At 42.1% G+C, this 20,867-nt stretch overlaps 1 protein-coding gene and 2 long non-coding RNA genes across 13 annotated transcripts in view; 2 read left to right on the top strand and 1 right to left on the bottom strand.

Annotated features, from left to right (window-relative positions):
* Positions 1–9,653, bottom strand: part of FERMT2 (FERM domain containing kindlin 2) — an 85,342-nt gene extending 75,689 nt beyond the window's left edge. For 2 of the 10 annotated variants that reach the window (XR_013440696.1, XR_013440695.1), the window contains exons 1-2: positions 9,263–9,653; positions 8,695–8,860 (exon numbers count right to left, since the gene is read on the bottom strand). Coding sequence is in view for 6 of the 10 variants with exons in the window: in XM_078053713.1 (XP_077909839.1) it covers positions 8,695–8,851 (157 nt within the window). In the remaining 4 variants the exon portion in view is untranslated. Of the gene's footprint in view, positions 1–8,694; positions 8,861–9,262 lie in introns of those variants that run through there. The other 8 variants (XM_078053713.1, XM_036098414.2, XM_036098416.2 and 5 more) reach the window with 8 other exon arrangements.
* Positions 1–20,867, top strand: part of LOC118539683 (uncharacterized) — a 200,476-nt gene that overhangs the window by 158,342 nt on the left and 21,267 nt on the right. The window contains exon 3 of one of the 2 annotated variants that reach the window (XR_013440698.1): positions 6,027–6,466. The exons of the other annotated variant lie outside the window; for it this stretch is intronic. This is a non-coding gene — a long non-coding RNA (uncharacterized LOC118539683). Of the gene's footprint in view, positions 1–6,026; positions 6,467–20,867 lie in introns of those variants that run through there. 2 annotated transcript variants of the gene reach the window in all.
* On the top strand, positions 11,778–16,492 carry LOC144378854 (uncharacterized). Its single transcript, XR_013440699.1, has 2 exons — positions 11,778–12,564; positions 16,196–16,492. It is a non-coding gene; the product is annotated as an uncharacterized LOC144378854 (long non-coding RNA).

Consider the following 20,867-nt stretch of genomic DNA (forward strand, 5'->3'; position numbering starts at 1 on the left):
CTGGAGTCCCGGGATCGAGTCCCACATCGGGCTCCCTGCTCGGCAGGGAGTCTGCTTCTCCCTCTGACCCTCCTCCCTCTCATGCTCTCTGTCTCTCATTCTCTCTCTCTCAAATAAATAAATAAAATCTTTAAAAAAAAAAAAAAAAAAAGAATACCCAAAACTCAGTAAGAAAACAACACAATTAAAAAAAAAAAAGGCAAAAGAGGTGGGGACAGGAAAGAAAGAAAAAAAAAACAGGCAAAAGATATGAAGACATTTCACTAAAAGGATATACAAATGGCATAGACACATGTGAAAAGCTCCCCATCATCAGTCAGTAAGAAAATGTGATTTAAAATCATAATGAGATACCCTTACATACTTATTAGACTAAAATTAAACAAAAATATAAACAAAAAGACCTGACAATACCAATGTTGGGGAAGGACCCAGAGCAACGAGAACTCTCAATCATTTTTTTTTTCCAGTTCTCATACAATACTGCAAAATAATGTGGCCACTTTGGAAAAGTTGACAGTTTCTTATAAATTTAAGCATATACTTAGAGAATACTATCCAGGAATCCCACCCCTCAGTAGTTATCCAAAAGAAATGAAAATGTATGTTCATGCAAATGTTTACAGCAGCCCTATTCATAATCTCTTCAAGCTGGAAACAAATGCCCTTCAACTGGTGAATGGATAAACTTCATACACATCCAGACAATGACTACACAGCAATAGAAAAAAACTACTTTTACACTCACAATACATAGATAAATCTAAATTATGCTAAAAAATTTTTTTCTAAGTAAAATATATTATGCTAAGTGAAAGAAACCAGACTCAAAGCTACATGCTCTATGGTTCTATTTATAGGGCAATCTAGTAAAGGCAAACCAACACTGTTTTTCAGGAGCTGGGGTTAAGGGGATGGGCTGATTTATAAAGGATCACAAGCAAACTTCTCAGAGTGCTGGATAAGTTCTGTATCTTATTTTTTTTTAAGATTTTATTTATTTGACAGAGAGCGCACAAGCAGGGGGAGCAGCATGGGGAGCAGCAGAGGGAGAGGGAGAAGCAGACTCTCCTCTGAACAGGGAGCCTGATGCGGGGCTCAATCCCAGGACCCTGGGACCATGACCTGAGCCAAAGGCAAACGCTTAAACAGCTGAGCCACCCAGACACCCCTTAATTATGGTAGTTTAACATGATGATATACATTTGTTAAAACTCAGCATATTATACCAAGAAGGATGAATGTTAATGAATTATAAATTGTATCTTAATAAGCTAGGTATTAAGAAAGAACTAATCAAAAATACAATTAGGCAAGTAATTTGTTGCAATGAATTATAATGGATATGAATTTGTAACCAAAAATCCAAGTGTAGAACATCACATCTCAATTAAAAAATTATTTTAAAATATTCCTTTACAATATTCATTTAACTGGGCATATATACCATTTTGTAACATACCATGGCATTAGCATTAATTTTTATTTCAGTAAAATAATTATTTAAATAAAAATACTGCATACGTTAACTTTTTTCTGAAACCACTTTCATTAGTTTCTAAATGGGCTCAATGTTTTCATGTGCCAAGAAACAATTTTATATCATTCCTTTGTTATAATTGAAAAAAAAGATCACTCTTATAAAAAGAATTTACTACTGAAGCTTTCGTGGTTATAAATTTTTCAAATCTCGGTAATACCATCATCCACTTATTGGTCCATTCGACTTCAGAAATCCCATGAAAACAGCAATTAAATAGCTTTTATTATTTTAAAGAGGTAGGTGTGTGTTTGGAAGTGAGAAGAAGGGTGGAATGATAGCTTTTTCTTGTTGTTTTGGGGGGTGAGAACACAAAGCAGTCCCAAACTAAACTCCTCTGAGTACAATTCTCTACTTTCAAACCTGGAACCTATTAAAGTTAAATAGTTTAGATTACATTTTAACTCCTTTTAAAAGCAGTTTTTCCCCTCAGTTCAGTATGCACAGGGATTCTCACTGCCACTGAGAAACAGCCACTCTCATTTGTACAGCACGAAGAGTTTATAAATGCATTTTCACACATATTATCTCTTTTAATTCTCACCAAGACCTATGAGAAAGTGTGTTGTTGTTGTTCTTAATTTCCATTTTGTAGATATCAAAACCCACTCAGAAGGTTAGATTAGTTGTCCAAAGATCATACAAGCCAGTTAAGTGTCAGGGCCAAAATGCTGTTTCACATTATTCTGTGTATCCATTTGCATCTACTACTAGTCTGAAGACAGACGACATTATGGGAAAGCTATACCTAACAATGTCTAAAAATATTAGCAATACTTGGTAGCCATTGTGTATATTAAAGGAGACTGAGTAAAGAACAGTTTAGTGACAACTAAATGTGGAATGGAATCCTGGATGGGAAAAAAACCAAAGGCCGTTACTTGAACAGGTGGCAAATTTGAACACATGCATATTAGACAGTACTACTGAATCAATGTTTAATTTCCTGAATTTGATAACTGGAATGTAATATATAAGAGAAAATCCTTGTTCTTAGGTAATACATATTTTAAGTATTCAGGGATGAAAGGTTATGATGTATGCAACTTACTGAAACTGGTTCAAAAAAATGTATGTGTGTATAGGGAAATCAAATGGCAAAATGCTAACTGGTGACCTAGGTGAAGATTATACAGTGCTCACAGTTACTTTTTTTTTTTTTTAAGATTTTATTTACTTGAGAGAGAGAGAGAGAAAGCATGAGCAGGGGGAGGGGCAGTGGGAGAAGCAGGCTCCCGCTAAGCAGGGAGCCTGATGTGGGGCTCGACTGGAAGACCCTGGGATCATGATCTGAGCTGAAGGCAGACACTTAACTGACTGAGCCACCCAGGCGCCCCTCATGGTTACGTTTATTACTGAATTTATAAGATTTAAATTTCAAAAAATAGAGTTGAAGATAAAAAACATTAATTTTCTTTCAATTTTCTTCAATAGCTATTAGACATCTCCAACGAGATCTTTTGTTAAGAAACTGAATAAAAGGGACACCTGGGTGGCTCAGTCGGTTAAGCGTCTGCCTTCAGCTCAGGTCATGATCTCGGGGTTCCTGGGATCAAGCCCCACATTGGGCTCCCTGCTCAGCAGGGAGCCTGCTTCTCCCTCTCCCTCTGCCTGCCATTCCCCTTGCTTGTGCTCTCTGTCAAATGAATTAAAAAAATCTAAAAAAAAAAAAAAGAGAAGGAAAGAAGTTGAATTTTAAAAAGATATTCTTTTTAGTGCCTATATTATTAGTGCCTAACTTATTTAACGCTAGTTGCAATAAAAAAAAAAATAGGGTACAAAACATGACAGCAAGTCACACATAATATATCCGAGGAATAGCTTGTACTTTTTTAGTACTATGAGAATTTAATATAATTTACATACTGTCCCCTATTTTTAAGAAGGTTAATATTTGCTAAGAGCAGATAAAATTCCAATGCCCATTTCTTATGGATCATTAATAGTATTCTAAACAGAGTAAATCTGCTATCAGACAGTACATACTTAACTAAATTCAACCCATTTTAATATATATGATTTTACCACTGAATTTTTCTCCCATCCCATTCTAAAAGGTTTAAAAAAAATGTTTTTATAATTTTGATATATTTCAAAATAAATGCTGTGAATCTGCACCATGTAGATATTTCCATGAATTCAACCATAAGCATTCAGGGAAAAAAACAGGATTTCAATAGCACAGACACCATTTCATGAGATAAACATGCCTTCCCCAAGGAGCACTAAGCACAAGTAGGAAAGGGGAGCTGTCCAGTTACACATGCTTTTCTCCCTGTGTTCATATTGCCAAGCTTCGTTCTAGAATTTAAAGTATTTTTGTGCAACAAATCCCCTAATGCAAGCCAACCTCTTCATCTGGTGCTCAACTAAAGAAATTTATTTTTAAAGTTTCTGAAGGAAAAACTAGCTATTTTGCACTTCTGGGAGATGGAATGAATGTATAATATAATTCATGAACATTTTTAAGGGATTTTTAGGGGCTATTTTAACTAAAATCTACTTTGTCATGTGTGCCAACCTCACAACCTAACTCCATCTGAACATGCAATTCCAACATAAATGTACTCTATTTCATTATTTACAGCAAGAACATAACACACTTCAAGGACTTCTTTATAAAGGCTATATTCAGAAACATTCCTTAAACTTTCTACATCAACTCCATACCTTTCTTTTTAGTTACTCCTGAATCCCCCAATCTGTACTTTTTCTCTGGATTATTATTTAACCTGATCTAGCCCAACTTCTACGTTCTTCCTACTCATAGAATCAGAGTGAAAAGAAACTCAGAAATCAGTCTATTCCTCCCTCCAAGCTCATAGAGCTGCTGGCTGGAGACTCCAGTGAGTTCCATGTAACAATAAATTCCTTATCCTCTAACTAATATGAATTTCTACAGAAAGGTAATATTTAATTGTACAAAGAAGTTCAGAAAAGAAAAAAGTTCAGAAAAGACATTTATAAAGCGCAAAACGCAGTAAAACAAAGCATCTCTGGCATTTAGAATCCTCGATACTAAGTTCTGAATACTAGTGAGTAGAAGAACAGCTTTGTTTTTTTTTTTAAGATTTTTATTTATTTGACAGAGACACAGTGAGAGAAAGAACACAAGCAGGGGGAGTGGGAGAGGGAGAAGCAGGCTTCCTGCCGAGCTAGGGAGCCCGATGTGGGATCAATCCTAGGACCCTGGGACCATGACCCGAGCCGAAGGCAGACGCTTAACGACTGGGCCACCCAGGCGCCCCTAGAAGAACAGTTTTAATATTTCTTGGTCTCCAGAACATAAGGGAATCCCATAAAATTGGGCCTCTTCCTTACAAAATTTATTGAATAATTGGTTTATAAATTTATTCTCTGATGTCTTATTTTTATAATCTTTATCCCTAATGTTTTACACATTAACTCTTTGAAATAAAAAAAAAACACAAAATAAAAAACACTATACAGGTTTGAAAATTATTTTTAACAAAAACTACAATAAATTTTTCAAGTTCGATTTCAAGCTTTCAACCTGGATTTTTAAAAATGGCAAAAATAACAATTTTTCATTCTTAGAATGAGGTATAAACATTGAGGGGACCAATCTTGAGATAATTTGTCTAATATCAGCCTAAACTAAGTCACAGATGCAAAAAGTTTTCTGTGACATCAGGATATAATTCCCTAAAACCCACTTCTTCATAGCATACTCTTTATTTTCTTTTAAAAGGTTAGTGCAGAATGACATATGAATTTTACACTTAGATTTAAAGGAGGCCTTCCAGATCTTTGAATCAAAGTCATGAATCAAAGAATCATGATTTAATGACCTTAACTGAAGTACAAAAGTTCTTTATAAAATTCTTTAGCGTGCTTAATTAAAGTGCCTATGTCTGAGCTGACCACTATACCTTCAGGGTAAGGCTGACCTTCAGGGGTCAAACCCAGGGGTTGTGTCATAACTTTTTTTTTTAAATCACAGAATCTAACGAAAGCTAAAAAGCCTCTTCTCAAAAAATCCCATATATGTACATACATACAAAATTTTATTTATTTTATTTTTTAAATATTTAAGTAATCTCTACACCCAATGTGGAACTCTGAACTGACGACCTTGAGATCAAGAGTCACACACTCTTCAGACTGAGCCAGCCAAGTGCCCCACATACAAAATTTTATTTTATTTTTTTAAAGATTTTTTTATTTGTCCGAGAGAGAGAGAGCGCACAAGCGGGGAAGCTGCAGAGGGACAGGGAGAAGCAGGCTTCCCGCTGAGCAAGGAGCCTGATGTGGGACTCCATCCCAGGACCCTGGGATCATGACCTGAGCTGAAGGCAGACGCTTAACCAACTGAGCCACCCAGGTGTCCCCCCACATACAAAATTTTACGACAATCTTGAAGGGAGGAGTCACCAGAGAATCTATCAATCCCCAGGAAATAATTGTTATCACTGATCACATAGGAAGAAAGCCTTAAAACTTAATGCTTTTGGTTTTCGTACAGATTCTGATCTGAACAAGAAAGGTACCAGAGAGGCATCTGGAGTCTGAAGACATTGGTCAAAGCTGTGATACCTTCTGTTCCCAAAGTACCATAAAACTGTCCCAAGGCCACAGTAGCCAGGTTCTGCCAATTGTCCATCCCTGCTCTGCAATCCCAAGACAGAAGACCCTCTGCTATCTCCAGCTCTAATCATCTAGATCCTGCAAGCTGCTCGGATGTACTGTTGTTGCTGACAAGTAGCCACCCAGTCCACCCTTTAATACCTTCAGTGACACAACTCAGTGTTTCAAAAGGCAGGCCACTGCAGTTTTAGGCACCTTTCAAGAACTATAAAGTTCCTTTCTAATTTGACCAGGTTTGTAAACTTTAAGCGCTGCCCTACTGAATTTCTCCTCTTTTCACTTATCAATAGGTAACAAATTAGCTTACCATTCAAAGTATCTAATCCTAAAACCAGAAGCAAAAAATCATTTAGCTCTACATGCACCAGAGAAGTCAGAATAATGATGAAAAGCACTTTCTATTTGGAAGACAAAATATAAGAGAGCAGTACTGGTTCAGTTCAAGAAAAATGCAAGGTTTCCATGTACCCAGTTTGTTGGGCTTCTTTTCACTGCATAAAAAATAAAAAATGTATCAACATTAAAAGATTCAGACTACAATCACTTAAAATTAACATCAGTTCTGTCTGCAAATAGTTTATTCTCTGTATTTCTATTTATGCCTGTGATTCTGTGTAATAAACAGTTCTAATCAATGCAATGTAAATATAGAAGTCATTACTTATTCATCAGATAAAGACTGGCTTTCAAGAAACTATTAAGTTGTCTCAGTCACCTTCAACAGCTCCTTTTTCACAATAAGAAATATCTCTTATTGAAGCCAGTGTTATTAATAAGGTCCATTTATCATATATAAGCAACTTCTGATGCAAATCCTTGTTTCCTCTGAAAACAAAGGAAACATTAAAAATTACGTTATTTTCTTCTTTTTTTTTTTTTTTTTTTTTTTTTAAGATTTTTTTTTTTTTTATTTATTTGACAGAGAGAGAGATAGCGAGAGCAGGAACACAAGCAGGGGGAGTGGGAGAGGGAGAAGCAGGCTTCCCGCCGAGCAGGGAGCCCGATGTGGGACTCGATCCCGGGACCCCGGGATCATGACCTGAGCCGAAGGCAGACGCTTAACGACTGAGCCACCCAGGCGCCCTATTTTCTTCTTTAAATGATCCCACACTAATGCTGGACAAAAAAGATTCACAGATATTTTACAGTGATTGATGCAGTTATATCAGGTAAGAACAATGTTAACCAACAGTTAATTGAATTAACAATACAGCAAAATCTCATTTTCAAAGGACTACCCAGGGGGGCTTGCCTTCCTGGGCCAAGTCTCAGAGAGCCCAACAATGCACAGCCCTAAGGAAGAGTCTACCTTGTAAGGGCCTTCTTTTTGGTCCTTCAATAATTAAACTTCCTGTAGAGATACAAAGATCCACCTAAATGAATTCTGCCTTATTTTGCAAATACCATTGGGGCACTAGTTCCATAGAGTTATATGGTAGGTATACAACAATCCCTTGGTTAAGAAACACATTTCCTGATAAACAAACACTTCTCTACTTTTCCAGACTGGCTTCAAGAATGAATGCTGTGTTTCAAAAAGACAAAAAAAAAAAAAGGCAGTGCCACACATCACCTTACCAGAACTGCATGACATAAAAAAGGCGTTGTTAAGCTCAGGAAGACACACCTCTGAGCATTTCTGGGATAAAATCATCTACAGAATCATTTTAGTTGATTCTTAAAGCTGAAAATTATTTAATGCATCACAACCAAAATACGTACTGCAGAATTTTCTTACAGTCCATATTGTTGGATACCCTATTATTTAAAATTGAGTCAGTTTTAAATCAACACAGTATATATTTGTACCCAAGCAAATATGATGAATCTCGATTTAGTTTAATTATGCCTGTTTTTTAACACAAAATTCTTTCATGAGCTTAATATACAACTGAACACTCGAAATAGCTCATTTAAAGCACAGACTACAGATAGTCAAACACTGCCCCACCCCTCGTTAAGAGTGGATGACTGGAACATTTTAATACACTCCATCACGTAGTAGCACAGCTAAAGAACCTTCATATTGGCGCCAGAAGTTGCATCTTTTCCGGTGCAATTTATACTTTAAAAATTTTTTGCATCATCCTCAATACCAGATGTCACCAACATTCAGGTACACTGAAGATAAGTAACTGATAACCACAAGCCCTGTAATTTCCCCCCTCTCCACATAAATGTGCACTTTTCTCATTTCTTCTAACGTCAAGTCGCTGAATGTAAAGAAATAAGGCGTTCTCGCCAATAACTACACAATTAAGTTTATTAATTGGGAGGCTGGAATCACCACATTAAGAAACCTTCAAACAGTAACAACGCAAAACAAGATACAAAGGTGAAAAGTCTTTTTGCTTAAGTACTGAAAGATCTTACAATTTTGAAAAGTATTTGCGCGATGCCAAGCAAGATTTCCAAAACCCACCCCTCCCCCAGCCGCAAGCCGCCCTCGCCCCCCCCCCCCGCCCCGGCCCGGCCCGGCCCTCAGCCGCCGCCTCAGTCTGGAGGTCGTTATCTAGACGCGGCTGGAGGGCTGAGATGCTACTCACCAAGTTTTTCCACCAACTTGAGCATCACCCCTCCAATGTGCACCTCCCCGGTCACTCTTAGGGTGACATCGCGGTTCAGGTCCGTCACATGAACACTCAGTTCCCACGTCCCATCCGCGTAGCAGCCATCTGGCATCCTTATCCCGTCCAGAGCCATGGCTCCTTCCTGCGAGCACGGAGGAAATGGCTCTCGTAAGCGTCACTCCCCCAAAGGAAGGCAAATCCCACCGAATTCGCAGAGTCGAACGCAGAGCGGGAGAAGGTGGAGGACCCGAGGCTTTCCGCACGAACTCGGGAGAGCAGCGGCGGTGCGGGATTCTGCTCCCCGCGCCCTTCCCGGCGGCCGCCCAGCACTCCCCTGCCCGCGGCAGCCCTCGGCGGACACGGCGCCGCCCGTCCGCCCCGCGCGGCCCCAGCCTAGCGGCCCTCGCCTAGCGGACCGCGGCGGGCTTCACCTGCCGGCCTGCAGACCGCACCCCGGCCCGAGAAGACGCCGCCCGCGGGCTTCACATTCCTCGTCCCCGCCCGCGCTCCCCCTCAGGTCCCAGCCGGGATCCCGGCCCCTCACCGCAGGCTCCTTGCGCTCGCGGCCAGGGATTCGCGCCGCAACAGGCGCGGGAGCGGCGGCTCGTGGGGCGGCAGCGTCCGGTCCCCCTCCTCAGCCGGCGAAGCGCTGCCTCCCGGCTGGAGCGACTAATGGAGTCCTGTCGTCGCGGCCCCTCGCCTCTCTCCCAGCGCTCCACCCCTCTCTCCCCGCCCCCTCAGTCGGAGTCCGGCTCTGGCAGGGCGCGCCTGCTCCCTCCTCCTCCGCCCCGCCGAGCCGCCCGGAGCGGGTCGGGCCGCCTCACCCACGTCCCTCACTGTCCCCCAGCGGCCGTGCTGCGGACTGGGGGCCGCGCGCACTGCCGGGCTGGGGGCGGGGCGGCGCGCGCGGCAGGGGTGGGAGCTGTGCTGGGGAGGCGGGGGGCGCCCGCGGCGCAACAATCTCAGCCCCGCCGAGCCGCTGCCCTTTTATGGAAATGAAGGACCGGGCGTAGGGATTGAATCCAACATCCGGGCTCTCGGCGGCGGGACCTGAGGAGGGGGAGCGAGGGGAGCGCGGGCCGCCTCCCGCGGGGGCGCGGGTGGGCGGCGGGGCGCTGCGTTTCGTGCACGGGTCTTTGACTTTGCCGGAGCGCGTCGCGGGTGTCTGTGCTTCCAGCGGGAGAAGGGGGCTTGTCCGTGAGAAACGGCCACAGGAAATTCCCAGGGCAAGGTCGTGTTCAGGGAACAAAGTCCCCCGCCCCCTCCCCACGCCTGGAGCAAGTCCAGAAGTCTCGGAGCGGGAAGAGGTGCCACACTCCGGGAGCTGGAGAGAGGGGTTTGGGACGAAAAAACTTTAGAAAGTAAATGCCCAGGGCAGCTCCATGAACATCCCGCAAAAGAAGGGAGGCGAACCACAAAAATTGCTTTGTAAGCAATGTCCGGCACAACCAGCAACTCCTACTGGACTCCCAAGAGTTTGCTTGCGCTCTTAACCCGTTCGGAAGCTCCAACCAGAAGCAAGTCAAATACACCCTACGATGCTCTTGTTTGGGGGGGGGGGGGTGGAATGCAGTGCAATGAGTTTTACTCAGAAACGGTTTCTTCAGCCGCTCCAGTTCTTTGTGTATTTTTATATGCAACTTAGAACAGTCTACTAAGGCTTTCAGATGGCTAAACATCTTCTACCCCACCCTCAGCCACACCTTGAAAGAATTTTAATAGCTCTGGAATGGTGCCAGCAGGTACCGAGAAGAACTAAAGAACTCTACCTGTTGAGACTGACTAGTGATAGAAAATGGTCCTCCTGCTTCCCACCTCATTTCCACTTCACCCATTTATTGTTGCACTCAATTCAGAAACAGCTAGCCAGGGAACCTGCCTCGCTGGCAAACACATGACTCAAAAAGTCTGGGTCAGAAAGACTCAGATATCTCAGGTCCCATAAAAGACCCCAGTTTTTAAAGTCTCAGTGTTCTTGAACTGTGTCAATTACTTTGAAAAGGAACCTAACTGGGCAAATAAACCTTAGTTCATCAACGCAGTTGGGAAACGAGGTTAGAGGCCTTAAATAAGAAAGGGGTGGGACCCGTAAAAGAGTGAAAGGAAAGCAGCGAAATTCAGATGCCAGAGGTCTGGCACAAAAAATAGGGAAAACCACTACAGTATTTTCAGCTAGTCATCATGGAGAAACTGATGCCTCAAGTCTGTCGTCTCTCCACTCTCCAATTATTTCTACTCATGGAGGTTCCAGATGGTTCTCTTGGAAGCAGTATGAATGTCCAGAGAGGAGGGAATATTTGTGTAAATTATGGTGCTGAAAATATATAGGAAAACGATCTTAATAAAATAGGGAATTGCTTGTTAGGGTAAAAAGCTGTTCAAAACTGTACATGTGGCTGTAACATCACAAGCTTATCCTCGAATATTCAGAGAAAAAAGACTGGAAGGAAATACACTAAAATGATAAGAAGCTGTCTTGGTGTTGAGATCATGGGAGATTTTTTCCTTCTTCATTTTCTACAAACTCCAAAGCTTTGCATTCAGGACTTTTCTGTCACCACCTTAAATTTCATCCAGCATCTCAATTTCTCTATGCATGCCATCACATTCACAATGATGGACACAGCTGATGGAGAAGCTGCTGGACTCCGTGGCAGGATTTTCAGGGGTTTCTTTTTGTCAAAGTTTCTTAATATCCCCCAAATAAAACATGAGTTCTTTGAGAGCAGGGACTTAAATTCTTTGCATTGCCCACAAATTTACAAATAGTTTGAAACAAAGAAAATGGAAAACATGCTGGTACCCAATCAATACAAATGTCAAAGAAACAGTAGGTCAGGGAGAAATCTCATTACTAGGGAAATCCTGGCTTTTAAGTTTTATGTGTTTGTTATTTCCACATCTTATCTCAAAAAGATTTGTGGCAATGTATAAGGATGCATAGGCTATGAGATAGCACACATTGTAAGTGGCACAAAATTAGGGGCAGGGGGAGGCGGGAAAGGGAAGGACAGAGATTTAAAATGGAGCCAGGAATGAGCATTGTACCTTAATGACCTTTGCAAGTGTTCCAGTAAGTCCCGAATAACTCCTGCTTCTCAAATATGCCTCTATAGAACCAAAAATATCCATATCCTTTCTGAATATTCCCCTTCCTTCAGACAAATTTTTTGAAGCTAACTGTCATGTCTCAGAAACCCTTTTAACACTCAGTTTCCACATTCTAGTTCTTTTCTCACTTTCCAGTGAGTACTTTCTGAACAACCTCCCACCACAGTGCCTACTGCGCTGACTACTGCGCACTTCTTGAATGTTCCCTACATTTAGTGACAGAGGGGGATGGTTAATATTGTAAATAACAGCCCCATTTCTCAACATTTGAAATAGCTTAGTTCTAGCGTGACAAGAGACTTTCCTATCTTTAGAAAATCAGCAGTTTATGTTTGAGCAGTATAGCGCCCGGGAAGGCAGTGACCCTCTGTTAAGTACCATCGGAGGAATAATTAGATTAGGATGGGTGCGGCTGGTCCCTTCGGCCTTCTTTTTGAGTATTTCAAGCTGGCGCTTGTTTTGAAGATGAAAGGGGAGTCAGACTCCAATTGCTGAAACTGGGATTTTTTTTTTTCCTGTTTATCAAGTGATTGGCTTTCAAGTGCATTTCTTAAATGTTTACTTCTACCTAATGTTTTTCAGTATATTCAGATGTGGAATCTTATCTGAAATCCCCCACTAGAACCTCGAAGACAATGCAATACTTGTGGTACTGACATCATGCTGAAAAGTAGCTGAGAACTCCAGTGTTTGGAAGAACAGCCCAAGCACTGAAAGCAGCAATATCCAAATAAGGTACCAAGCACTGGTCTTAGATTTAGACCAAATGATACCTCACAGATCTGCCGTCAAATGCAGCCCTCGGGCTGGGTAATCCACAGGTTGATTTCAGCTTTTTCTCTGAGCCTACCTAAACTGTGCTTTTATATTTCTAAAAGGTTAATACAAAATATACCCACTGGGTTTGAAAGAAAGAGATGTTGGGTGATAGGAAAAAATAAGGTTTGTGTGAGTGTGAATGTGTACGGGTGGCTAAAAATGCACTTAAAACCACCATATGAGGCCAGCAAGATGAAATGTAATAAATTATTCCTGTCAAATACCAGGTGAGCAGAATTCTTTGTCCCAGGGATTGCCAAAAATGGAAGATACTGGTAAAGCTACTAAGGAGGTAGAAATCAAGGGGCATGGAGTGTGAAGAATGGGAAGGAAGGTTGCAAGGGCCACTGTTTTTATAGAAGTGGTAGTCACTGCGAACAGCAAGAAAAGGACTGGCAAACCTAGAAACAGGGCAGATTTGCTGGGGGTGGGGATGTTTCGACACAGACCTAAAGAAGGACTCTGGGATAGCAATGAAATCTATTTCAAGGGGAAAGAAATGCGCTGCTTGTATTTGCCGCTCCAGAGTATAGACAATTTTTTGCAGGAAACCACGCTGGGGGATACTTTAAAAACTCTTTTTTTTGATTTAATTTTGAACATCATGTCATCTTGTGAGATAGTCTGTCCCTGACAAAAATATGAAGGGTTCACACATAGGCTCACACAAACAAGGTAGCTAATTGTGTGCTTAGTACAGTGCAGGGCACAGAGACAGACATGTAGATGTATAACACATCACAAGGTCTTAAAGGAACATCCATCTAATGTAGGAGGCTTATATTTAAAACATCATAAAGGATATCCACGTGCAAAAAGAATAAATTAGGCCCCTACCTTACACTGAATACAAAAATTAACTCAAAATGGATTACAGACCTAAATTTAAGATCTAAACTCTAAAATTCTCAGAAGAAAACATAGGAGTAAATCTTTGTAATCTTGGATTAGGCAATAGCTTCTTAGATAAGACAAAGCAAAAGCAACAAAAGAAAAACTAAATTCAATTTTATCAAAATAAAAAATAACTAAATTTCAAAAGACAGCATGAAAAATGTGAAAAAATAACCCACAGAATGGGAAAAAATATTTGTAAATCGTATATCTTTTAAGGGACTTATATCTAGAATATATAAAGCTATTATAAATCAACAATAAGACATAATTAAATGAGCAAATAATCTGAATAGGCAGCTCTCCAAAGAAGATATACAAATGGTCAATGAGCACATGATTTTTCCATCTTTTGCCTAGCATTAATATTTATGTACAAGTATTTAAAGAAATGATTCATTAAAAAAGTCAGAAGGGAGAAAAACTATCATCACTGTAACATCTAAATCATGAAGTACAAATCCGCTATGAGGACTATGATAACCTAGCCTCCAAAAGAAGGTCATCAGGGAAGTCATAGAACGTCTTTATGAAGAAGCTAAATCTAACTGGGTCTGAAGAATGGAGTTAGGCCTATCAAGAGGAGTAGTATGTGAAATCACGAGGCAGAAGTGAGCGTGGCATGCTCACCACTATGGGGAAGAAAGGAAGAAATGCCCAGAAGATGCTCTGGGGAAGAGTGGGCATAGAGTGAGGCCAGAGTAGATAGGACAGAAGTTTGGATTCTGAGACAGAAAACGGTGAGCCATTAAAAAGTTGGTACATGGTAGTAATATCATGAAAGTTCAAGTAAGATGAACCCAGTAAAAATAATGCATGATGGATTGGAAGAGCTAAGGACTAGAATCCAGAAGGCTGGTTTGGAATCTGCTCCTAACTTTGGTGTAAGAAAAGTAATAGGGATTGAGGGGTGGACAGAAGTTCAAAAGAGTTATTGTCAAAAGCTTTTGAGCATTTTTGATGTTCTAAGTGCTGTGCAGCACACTTTAAATGTTCCTCACAACAACCCTGAGTTTTTATGATTATCCTTATTTAATGTGAGTTACCTGATGGCCAGAGAACCGGAATTAAAACCTAGGTCTGAAAAAAGAAAGTCATACATGCTTCATGCTTCAAAGTTTTTATGTTTGGGTGACCAGGCAGGAAGAACAGTGGAGTTACTGAACTGGGAAATGGGAAATAGGGAGGAGCAGATGTTAGGGAGTAAGGGGAAGACGGGACGTTTTAAAAAAGAAATACTCAACTTGGGCTGAGAGCCGTATATCCCAGTGGAAACATTTAGAGGGTAATTAGATAAATAAGCCTGGCTATCTTGTGAGGGGATCAAATCTCTGAGAGAAGTCATTAACATAGAGGCAAGCCTGAAGAGATGGCTCCACCCCCAAAGGAGCCTGACCCAGGGGTAACTAACTGCTCCCCAAGGGCAGGACTCAGGAAGAAGAGTCCTCTAAGGCAACAGAGGAAAGGATCAGAGGTGAAAAAAAAGATCAGGTTAGTCCAGTGTCAGGCAAATCAAAAAAAGGAAGGAAGGGCGGAGGGGGGAAGAAGAAAGGAAAAGAAAGGATAGGAAAAAGCAAGGAAAGAAAAAAACATTTCAAGGAGGAAAAGGTGGTCATCACTATCAAATGATGCAGAGGAGTCCAGGAGAATAAAGAGTGATTGAAGAACACAAAGACTGGCAAAAATCATTGCTCACCTTGCAGAGGACAATTTTATAGCTGGCTGAGACAGGTTTCAAAGAGCTGAAGAAGCAAAAGGGATGTTTATCAGTGAAAGGAAAGCAAGAACTAGTACGGTAATATGGAGGTGCCACAGGAGCAAAGATGCTTTTTCAAAACAAAGGAGCCAGGAGCGTGCATAAAGACTATGGAAAATATAAGGGGGAAATAGTTTGCTTAAACCTAAAACCAAGATGCCTCTGGGATTTGGGGGCTAATTCCACAGATTCAGGGGAAACAGGAACAGCCCTTGCCACGACAGAAGAAATACACACCAGTTTGCAAGGATTGGATTGGGTTATTGGAAGGCTCTAACCATCTTACACAAGTGGAAACACACAGCGGGATATAGCAAATCGTGCATAAACATATTTAAATAAATACTGTTAATATTAGCCAACAAGAGGGTGGGGCTGGCTGGGTTATTGTGCTGTTCAGTGGACTCCCTCCCAGGAGGTCAGATTGGGGCCCGGATGTAAGAAAGGAAGGATGTGATTAAGAGATTATTTCGGTACAACTAGGGCAGATTCCAAGGCCCATAAGAGAGAACTGGTGGTGACAGCACAGATGCCAACGTGCCCAGCCCAGAGGTGCTGCTGGGGACCCACTGGCCCGGGACAGCAGGGCCACCACTCGCAGACCCCTCCAAGGCCACAGGCTAAGAGGCCATTTCCCCACCGCTGCCTTCATGCAGTCAGTTCCGACAACACACCAGAAACTCTGACTTGTTCAAGTTTTCCCGGTGAAGGATCACGCTAGTCTCCTCCCTGATTTTCAGTGTTATTTAGTGTCTAGCTGGTTCCTCCCAATTTTTAGTGGCAGGTAAAACACGGACTGACTCCCAACCCCCATTCTGGGAAATGATCCCTGCTCTTTGTGCTTTGTATCACAATGTCCTCTTCACATGCATAAACCTTCTCTTCTTCCCAAAACAGGAGTTGCAGTTCCACTGAAAGAGCCAAACCAGAAAGTCACCTACAATTACAGTTGCCCTGGGGCCAACCCCGGCCAACATAGGACAGAAGTACCTCTTATCTACTTGCTCCTAAGAAGGTGCTCAGGTGACAGACTTGACTGCAGCTGAACATCCCCATCTGGTGCCTGGGAGGTGTCACTGCAAATCTGTTCTCTCCTTTGACCTGCATTCAACAAATAATTAAGAACTTTAGTAAGCAAATGGAAAAAGCGTCCCTGCACCTATTAAAAGATAAACTCTTCATTTTGGGATCCCATCCTCTCTTTCAGACTGTGCTTTTGGAGGTTTCCACCCTATTCCCACATCAGAAGTTTTTCCTGCTTCATCTAATTCTACTCTTCCTTCCAGATCATTACCATTGCTGAATAAACTGACTCTAGCACCTCCATTTAAAGAAAGGAAGAAAAAGGTCTCTCTTGATCACATGTATCTCTCCACTACCCGTTCAACTGCCATGGTCCTGTAGAACACAAAACCACTCAGATGAGACACCTTTATGCAACATCTCTACTTCCTCAACCCTAAATTACATTTTTTTTTTTTTAAAGATTTTATTTATTTATTTGAGAGAGAGAGAATGAGAGAGAGCAAGTACATGAGAGGGGGGAGGGTCAGAGGGAGAAGCAGACTCCCTGCTGAGCAGGGAGCCCGATGCGGGACTCGATCCAGGGACTCCAGGATCATGACCTGAGCCGAAGGCAGTCGCTTAACCAACTGAGCCACCCAGGCACCCCCTAAATTACATTTTAACTTGCCCCCAAACTGGTCTCTGTTTCCACCATTCCCCTGAAACTGTTCTTACGTCACCAATGACCTCTGTGTTGCAAAACACATGGTGCTGTCTTTCTAAACACTCGCTCCTCTTGGAATTTGGAAGTTGCCACATCCTTGTTTTTCTTCTACCTCTCTGTCTTCTTTTTCAGTCTCCCTTGCTGGCTCCTTCTCCTCTAGCCCATACCTAAATTCAGCACAGCAGGTATAGACCCGCTGCACACTCCTTTCTTCTCTATATGCATTTTCTCTCTAGCTGATCTCCTCCTACTGAGAGACTTACAATACTGTCCCTATGCTGATGATTCCCAAATGTCCAGCCCAGACCTGTCCGTGGGGCTCCAGAGTTGGAGATCCATGTGTAATAGGCATTTCCAACTAGTGTGTGCAATGTGAGACTGGCTCTACCCCAATATCTATTCCTGCTCCAATATTTTCCATCTCAGTAAATAACACCACTACCCATCCATTCACTCAGCCTAAAAACAAAACAAAACAAAACAAAAAACGAGGTATCAGCTTTACCACCACCCCCGCCCACCCGGCTGTGACTAATTTAACACCTCTGCCAGGGACTAATTTAACACCAAATCTGTCTCTGAAATCAATCCATCATTGATCCACTTCTCTGCATCTTCACCATCACCATCCTAGTCCTAGCCACTGTCTTCTCACTTGGATTATTTATTCAGTAGCTTCCTAAGTGGCCTCTCTGCTCTCTCCCCACCCAGTCCATTTCCTACACAGTAGCTAGAGTGATCCTTTAAATGTGCAAATCACAACATTTACTCTTCTCTTAGAAACATCAAGGGTTTTCCATCAAGCTTAGGATAAAACCCAAACTCCTTACATGGCTCAAGAGGCAGCATAGGATCTGGGCCAACCTACCTCGCTGAGCTCCTGCTCACTGTCTCTGGTCCTAGAGGCCTCGTCCCTCTTCTGTCTTAGCACTTGCCTTTCTCCCTGCCACCAACCACTGCCCTGGCTCTTCCCAAGACTTGGTCTTTCTCAGCCCCAACATCATCTCTTCAGAAAGGCCACAGAGTTGATAGTAACCTTTGTCTCCACCCCCAAATTACTTTCTATTTCCTCATCTGCTTTTTTTCTTCCATAAAACTTACCAAAAATTTGAAATTATCTCATGTGTTTGCTTGTCTCCATCCCACCCAGTCTTCCCCTCTGCCTAGAATGTAAGCTCCTCGGAGGGAGGGAACTTCCAATTGCATTGTGATGACTAGCTCCCGGGGCACCATCAGTGTTGTAGTCCACGTGAATGGAGGTCCTTGTGGGAAACTGCCCTTGTCTGCCTCGTTCAGGGTCATATCCCCCAGCACCTAGCACAGTGCCTGTCATATGGCAAGTGCTCAATAGTTGTGAAATGAATGAAAGAATGAAATGTAGCATGCCAGATGAGCCCAGACGCACATCCCAGATCCATGCCTCCAAGAAACTTAAACTCTAGAAGATCATTAGAACCAAGAGTATAAACATCACATATAAATATTGATGTGTTTTCCAGGGCCACATGCATATTGAGTAGCATGGTGTCTCTGATCTCTGAGCTGTAAACAAGTATGTCAATGTTCATAGGTACTGTCCTCATCTTCATACAAAAACAGCCCACTTGCGAAAATCAGTTTGCATTCAAGCCATGAGGTTTTTTTCCCCTTCCAGTATTAAAAAAAAAAAATCAGGGGCACTTGAGTGGCTCAGTCCGTTAAGCGTCCAACTCTTGGTTTTGGCCTAGGTCGTGATCTCAGGGTTGTGAGATCAAGCCCCTGCCTCGGGCTCTGCACTGGGTGTGGAGCCTGCTTGGGATGCTCTCTCTCCCTCTACCCCTCCCCCCACTAAAAAAATCATTCTCCAGTCTTCTTCACTGTCCTTGAATAGTCAACCCTAGCCCCTTCCAAACTAGACTCACTCCTCCCTCTCCCATGACTTCATCTCCTATTTCCATTGGACGTTGAAGCCATCTGAGTAGAAACCCCTTGACTTATGCTACTGAACCTTTAATCCTACCTGCATCTGCACAAGGTGCTCCCTCCTCCTTTGCTGCCATTAGGCAGAAGAGACATCTGTGTTCTTATCAAAGGTTAATCCACCTGTGCCCTGCATTCCATTTCCTCCTCAATTCATAAATTCTCAATTATCCATTTCCAGGGTCTCCAGACTTTCTCAACCCAGAGACTTCCTCTCAGCATTTAAATATGCTCCAGTCTTCCCCAACATTTGAAAGACTGGAAGGAAGACAGGTCATGAAGTTCACCCCGGACTTCACTGTCTCCTTAGTTGCTGTCCTCCCCTTCATACATATCAAAACGTCTCAAAAGCATTTTAAGCATTGTCTTTTATGCTCACTGTCTCCATTTCCATACCACTCTCTTACTATGGAACCAATTTCATCCTTGTTTCTGCCTCCTGTTCAACTAAAGTGGCTCATGTTGGGCTCATGAATTACCTCCATCTCACTAAATTTGAAAGGCATTTTAAACTCTCATCTTAAAATTACATAAATAAATAAATAGCCCTCACCTGATTTGATTTCTTGGCAGTTCTTAAGCCTTTCATCCTTGTAACACTTCCCTTGTCTTCTGTCACGCCATATTTTTTTCCTGGTCTTCCCTTGCTTCTTCTCAGACCGTTTTGCTGGATCATGTTCCTCATCATAACCATGATTTGTTGGAGTCTTTGAGGTGCTGTCTGAACCTCCTTTTGTTCTCATTCAAAGATCTCTTTTTAGGGGGCTCACCCAGCCCAGTGGCTTGAACACCAGCTACATGTTAATAACTCCCAAATTTAAATCACCAACCCAGAACTCTCTGAGTGTTGTCAAAAACTGGCCTCCATGCTTTGGAACAAAATGTCACATGAAGACAGAGTTTGGGATAAAGAGGATCAATAGCTTTATTGTTTTGCCTGGCAAAGGAGGCTGCAGCAGGTTATGGCCTTCAAAAAAACTGCAAGCCTGCCCCGGAGGAAGGGGCTGGGGGGTTTTATAGGGAAATACAGGATCTAGCTGGTTTTGACCGGAATCGTGTGCTTGCTGCCAGCCCCCTTTGTCATGTCTTCAGGGTGGTACCGGGTTCCTGAAACAAAAGGCTAAGAAAGGAGGAGGGGAGGTTTATGAAAGAGAGGAAAAAGGTTACTTTAAAATCGAGCTTTGCTGAAGCATTAGTGCAGCCATTTCGGCTTTTGTTCAATTTTATGCTTTTAAGAGTTTCCATGAGCTCTAGGGTTGTATACCTAATTGCTTATTGCAGGTCTCCACTTAGGTGTCCCACATGAGCCTCAGACTCAACGTGCACACTACTGAACCCTGGGTCTTTCCTTGTAGGGTGGTTCTCAATCCAACTGCACAGACCAGATACTTAGGAGTCATCCATGATACGTTCTTCACCTCTTTCCTCTTCTTAATCCATCATCAAGTCCTGTTGATTCTTTCTCCTACATATTTATGAGATCCATCTACTTCTCTCCATCTCTACTACCACCACTTTAGTGCAAGCCTGATCAGGTCACTGTCCTATTTAAAACCATTCACTTTAAAAAAAATAAAATAAAATAAAATAAAAAATAAAACCATTCAATACCTTTGCCTTTCTCTTAGGAAAAAGACCCTAAATCCTTACCATGCCTCCAAGGCCCTGACTGATCTCATCCCCACACACTTTGCCAGCCTCATCTGGTCTTTCTCTTTCTCACTCAGCACTACCTTGCAGTTCCTCTAACCACACAGACTCCCTCCAGCCTCAGGTCTTTGTAGAGGGTTTCCTTTACCTAGACAGCTCTAGTTTCCCTCTGACCCTTTGTCTCCTTAATGACTATTATCCTTTAGATATTAGTAAGTAACAGATACTATT

Source organism: Halichoerus grypus, chromosome 8 (assembly GCF_964656455.1).
Source record: "Halichoerus grypus chromosome 8, mHalGry1.hap1.1, whole genome shotgun sequence".
NCBI classification, from domain to species: domain Eukaryota; kingdom Metazoa; phylum Chordata; class Mammalia; order Carnivora; family Phocidae; genus Halichoerus; species Halichoerus grypus.